This window comes from Triticum dicoccoides, chromosome 6A, assembly GCF_002162155.2.
Source record: "Triticum dicoccoides isolate Atlit2015 ecotype Zavitan chromosome 6A, WEW_v2.0, whole genome shotgun sequence".
NCBI lineage: Eukaryota > Viridiplantae > Streptophyta > Magnoliopsida > Poales > Poaceae > Triticum > Triticum dicoccoides.
In genome coordinates, this window is record NC_041390.1 from 129,841,202 (window position 1) to 129,846,200 (window position 4,999).

General features: G+C 53.7%; 1 protein-coding gene across 1 annotated transcript in view; it reads right to left on the bottom strand.

Annotated features, from left to right (window-relative positions):
- LOC119316242 overlaps nt 1-4,429 on the bottom strand; it is a 5,788-nt gene extending 1,359 nt beyond the window's left edge. The window contains exons 1-4 of the mRNA XM_037590552.1: nt 3,858-4,429; nt 2,214-2,294; nt 1,622-1,684; nt 1,454-1,513 (exon numbers count right to left, since the gene is read on the bottom strand). Of these exons, the coding sequence (XP_037446449.1) occupies nt 1,454-1,513; nt 1,622-1,684; nt 2,214-2,294; nt 3,858-4,238 (585 nt within the window). The 5' untranslated portion in view covers nt 4,239-4,429. The remainder of the gene's footprint in view (nt 1-1,453; nt 1,514-1,621; nt 1,685-2,213; nt 2,295-3,857) is intronic.
- Between the last annotated feature and the right edge of the window lie 570 nt (nt 4,430-4,999).

The following is a 4,999-nucleotide window of genomic DNA, read 5'->3' on the forward strand; positions in this document are numbered from 1 at the left end:
AGATCACCACGCAAGATCTAGGAATTAATCAGCATGAAATACACATCAATAGGCCCAAAAAGTTTTTTTACTAAGAGAACTTATGACGATACGCATGAAAAGGGGTAACTTATTTAAGAGAACAAGTTACTATCAAGGTTTCTCCTGGAGAGTCTCTCTTCCATTATCAATTTTCTTTTTGTCAGTTTTCTCCTATTATAAAGAGGGACCAGCACCAACTCCTATTTAAAACGGCGGAAATACCCTTAAATCCAAGTTGCACAGTTGGTTGCAACTACAGTTGAACTGAACCAAATGGAGTTCGGTGAGCTCTAGTATCCTTAAAAACTTGGAAAACCAGTTTCTTTTAGTGGTAGTGTGTTGTATGCACAAACATTCTAAAACAATGTGAATGCTGAATGATTACCGTTTCTAGAATATATATTTTTGACATGTACTGTTTCTAGAATTTGCCGCTTCTACATGTGCGACATAGTTGGTTATGTTTTGTATATAAGTTACAAGGAGTTAAGTGCACACAAGGCCTTCCAACTTCATGAATCCAATTATCAAATGCGGCCACTACCTCAAAAGGTGGGGACCATCGAAAAACATTATCTAAGGACATTTTGTTATGAATGTTCACTCATGACTTAGCTAGGTATTTTTATTTTCTTTCCACGTGTACACATCATCCTTCATACAAATAAGAAAAATAGCGAGTTAGTTTTGGGGAATAAAACTCTCAAGATCAGCTCTGGCCTCCGCTTCTACTAGCAAGGAGCCAAGGACTGGACATGAATCTAGGCATAGAAAGAAACAGTGGAAAGGTGAGGACTTGTTTGGTATTAAAAAAGAATCGTTGGAGTGAATGAATATGATAGTGCCATTTTAATGAGAAATCGTTGGAGTAAATGATTATGATAGTGCCATTTCAAACAAAGATCTATGGTTGCCTCTAATGAGTTCCGGTTGGTTGGATACGCAGTTAGTAACTGAACAGCTCACTGCCTACAGTCTATTAGGAGTACCAAAAGTTTTTCAGAAAGAAAAAAAGCCAAATCTCCACCAAATAACAATGTAAAAAAAGCCCATTAGCCTTTTCAAAAGATTAGCCTTATGATCTGTTTCTGAACGAAATGGCAAATGAAATTTCAGAAAAGACACCAGCCACCAGCCCAACACTCTGTATAGTGTACACCCTACAGCATCTTTAGGCGGGGATAGCCTACAAACTAAAGCGCTTACAAAAAGAGATCAACGGGAACCATATGGACCACTAACTTGGGAGCCATACAAAGCTCCCATGCCATAACAATATAAATCTCCAGACTTATGCTTTAAGCTAGAACTAGAACAAAACAGGATGCATTTTTCATAAGCCGTTCCGCCCGAAAGATACCGTTTGGTGGCGGCCAGCGCACCCTATCTGGGACAGAAAAAGAACACAGCACAAACAGATAAGAAAGTTCACCTCAAGCTTGTCATTTTCTTTCGACAGCGCCGAGCAAGCCCTCTGCAGTTCCCGCATCTCCTGCTCAAAATCCAAAAACAAATTCCAACGCTTTCGTCAGTAATCTGGCTGTAGCGAGCTTAGACAAAAGGCGTAAATTTTAGACAAATAAGCAAGTCTTATCATTACCTCGTGCAGGCTCTCGTTCTCCACGGCGAGCGACCGCACCAGCTGCTGGACCTCCGGCAGCCTCTGCAAATCGCGGCAGCAACCAATCATCAGTACCGCTACAAATTAAGCCACTGAAACAGAGCCAAAATGATGTATTTCTGGCGCTATATTCCTGTGCTTTTTGGTCATGGGGCTATCTTGGTGATGAAGCAGGTCTTTTTGGCCAGTACGTACAGCTTTTGTGGCTTTGGCCCTAAGATTCCCCCTTTCTTATTCGGCCCTCATCACACCCTTTCGGGCGGCAGGCCGAGATGTGCTGCTGCCCTGCTGCTTTATTCTAAAATCTAAACTAGTCGTAGTACGTACACTGATGTAGTTCAACCACCACTACGACGGCCTTTTTCCTTGTGACGACCAGTGGCGTGGCACTCGCCGTCGGGTCAAGGCCAGCCCCCTCTCTTTTTGCCGAGCTGAGACCGGTAAAACAAGGCGCGTACAGTCGTAATACTTTTCCACTGCGAGTGCAGGACACCACGCATGATATGCATGTACGCATGTACACCACGTAATTGGGTACAGTAATTGTTACGTATTTGATGAAGGAGCTCACCATTTTCTTCCGTTGCCTCTGACCGGCGGGCCGCGGAGGCGGGGCCTGGAAGGTCAACTGCGGCCGTCGGATGGAGCCCACCTGCAGCGAGGGGTGGTGAGCAGTTGTAAGCAAACCAAACCAAACCAATCAATGAGCAACGAATCACGCTCCAAGTTGGAGGATGGAACCACAGGCCACAGCTGCCTCGACCCAACACATCACGGACGGACACAGACCGAATCACGCATCACGGGGGAGAGAAACACACACACACAACACACAAAGCATGCTTAGGAGTAAAGATATTGCTATTTTTCGATTCAAGAGAATATTTCAAAGACACTTCCTTTTGTAACAAAAATGTTTAAAATATTGCTCCTGTTAAAAAAGGAAATACCCCGGCTCGCCAATCACGCAACAGCATGATGAGGCACGCGAGTGACGAACGAACCATCGCCGCCAAGATTTCTCTAAAAATTCTTTTTTTTTCCTCTCTTCTTCGTCCGTATCGACCGACGTTACGACATTTTCATGGCCCATTTCTGGTGAGGCAGGGAACGCCATCGGCCGGCGCAACCAACCACCACACGACGCAAACGCCATAACAGAAGCCGCCGTCCCCATTCGGCAATCGGCATCCATCCAGGAAGCCCACTGCCACGGCGGGCCGGGCCCCCGTGTGTCCTCCCCCGCAAAAGGCAAACCGGAGAAAACTACCCGACGGGACGCGCCGCCGATCACAATCCACAAGCACGGCGGCGCCGGCCGGACACGGGGGGCAGCAGCGGCGTGGCCTATGCTACGCACGCCATCATCGATCCTGCCACCCACTTGGATCCCGGGTTTTAACTCGGCGCTTTTGACTCTGCGTACACTCAACACCAGAAGGGGGCTAGGGAGTGGGGGCCACGCCACACCCTGCAGGCTCCCACCACACGAGCAATTGCACCGGGGGATAAAGGACGTGGGGAAATGACCGCGCTGCCCCTCGCTTTAATGCCCCCGCGCTGTGGGGAGCCGAGGGGTAGCTCCGGGATACGGACGGGCATGGTCGCTTGGAGATATGCTGCCGAATTGAAGCCCCGGGGGCTCACCCACCGGCTGCGCCGCGAGTTCCCCGAACTGCCCCCCCTTCGCCGGTACTAGGAGTCAACCACTGCGTGCATCACTCCAGCATAAGCAAATCCGCACGCACTTATGGAATAAGATGCTGAATTTCGGCTCTTCTTTTATGGCTTTTTTTTTGGCTGGAGCTGGCAATGGTTTTGCAACTGAAATAGTAATTCGGGAGGAAGAACCAATGCGGATCCCCGGAGCGGAACATGGCCAAGCGAGAGGGGATTGAAATGGTATGAAATGAGGAGAAAATGAGATGGAGAAGGTGGAAAAGGCGGTGTTCAAATCGCGAAGGGAAGAAGGGATCTTTGCTGGTTGCTGATGCGGTTGCGGCTGCGGCTGACCAGTAGGGGCAGTTTCGTCACGCGGCAGGGGAAAAAATCGAAAAGGGCAAAAAGAAACCAAAGAAAGGAAAGCGCAGAGATAGGAGAGAGAGACGCTGGTGGTGGGGGAGGGAGAAGAACCCAAAGCGAAGCGGGGGGCGGCGGCAGGGACGTGGGAGACGTGGGGGTGGATGGGTGGATGGATGGATATGAGCGCACGCACCTTCGTCGTCGTCTTCGTCGTCGCCGTCGCCGGCGCGGTGGCCGCGCGGCGGTGCCACGGCGAGCAGAAGGCGCCGTCCTCGCCGCCGCTGGTGGACGCGCCGGAGCGGAGGGAGGCGGAGCCGGCGCTGTAGTCGAGCGGCGAGGCCGGGCTGGACCGGGCGCACCTCGCCGCCTTACCCCCCGCCGCAGCCGTCGCCGACGACGACGCCGGGGAGCGGCGCCGCGAGCGCTTCCCCCGCGCCACGGCCGGCCAGGACAGCTCCCTCGCCTCCTCCATCGGCCTCCCGCGCTTGCTCCACGGCGGCGTCCACCCGGCCAGGTCGGCCCCGCGCAGCGAGCAGATGATGTCGGCGGCGACCGCGTCGTCGGCGGTGGCCATGTCGCGCGTTCGTCGCGGCTCGGGAAGGAAGAAAACCACGCCGGCCGGACGGACGGAGACGGAGACACCCCGATGCGCCGGTGGAGTGGATGGAGAGGGTGGAGGTGGAGATGTGGGTGGGGGCAGGGCAGGGCAGGGAAAGGAATGGGAAATATGGGGGGCGTGGAGGCGGAGACGAACCAAGGCCACGGCGTGGTGGCCGGGCCTTTTAAATGCCCGAATAAAACCGCGGACTAAAATAATCCCCACCCCCGCCCCGCACACACGACACACACGCACCCCGCCTGCCCCCGCCCCGCACCGCCACATCGCACCACCTAACATCACTCCCCACCGACCGCCGGGCCCCACCGTCACGGCGCCCCACGCGTCAGCGGGCAACCGCGGGGAGCGGGGCGAGGTGGCCGCCGCCCGACCAAGGACAGGATGGGAGCCGAAGCCGAGCCTTTCTTCCGTCCGCGCACAGTGGCCCCCGCGGAAATGACGGGCTCGCCCCCGGTGGGCCCGCGCGTCAGTGACCGAGGCACGCCGGGGTGGAAATGGAAGGAGCGCCAGGCGTAGGACGCAAGCCAGGAGGGAGAGGGGAGCGGAATGGGAGTTTGAGCTGCGGGCGGGGGCGGCGTGTCAGTGACCCGCTCCGGGTTCCGTGTGGCGAGGAGAAGGAGATGGATGGAAAGCGCCTGAGCCTCGGAGAGGAAATTCCTTTTTTTTTCTGAAGAAAGAATGGGGAGCTTGCTTCTGGAGCTGCCCCTCCTCTCTCT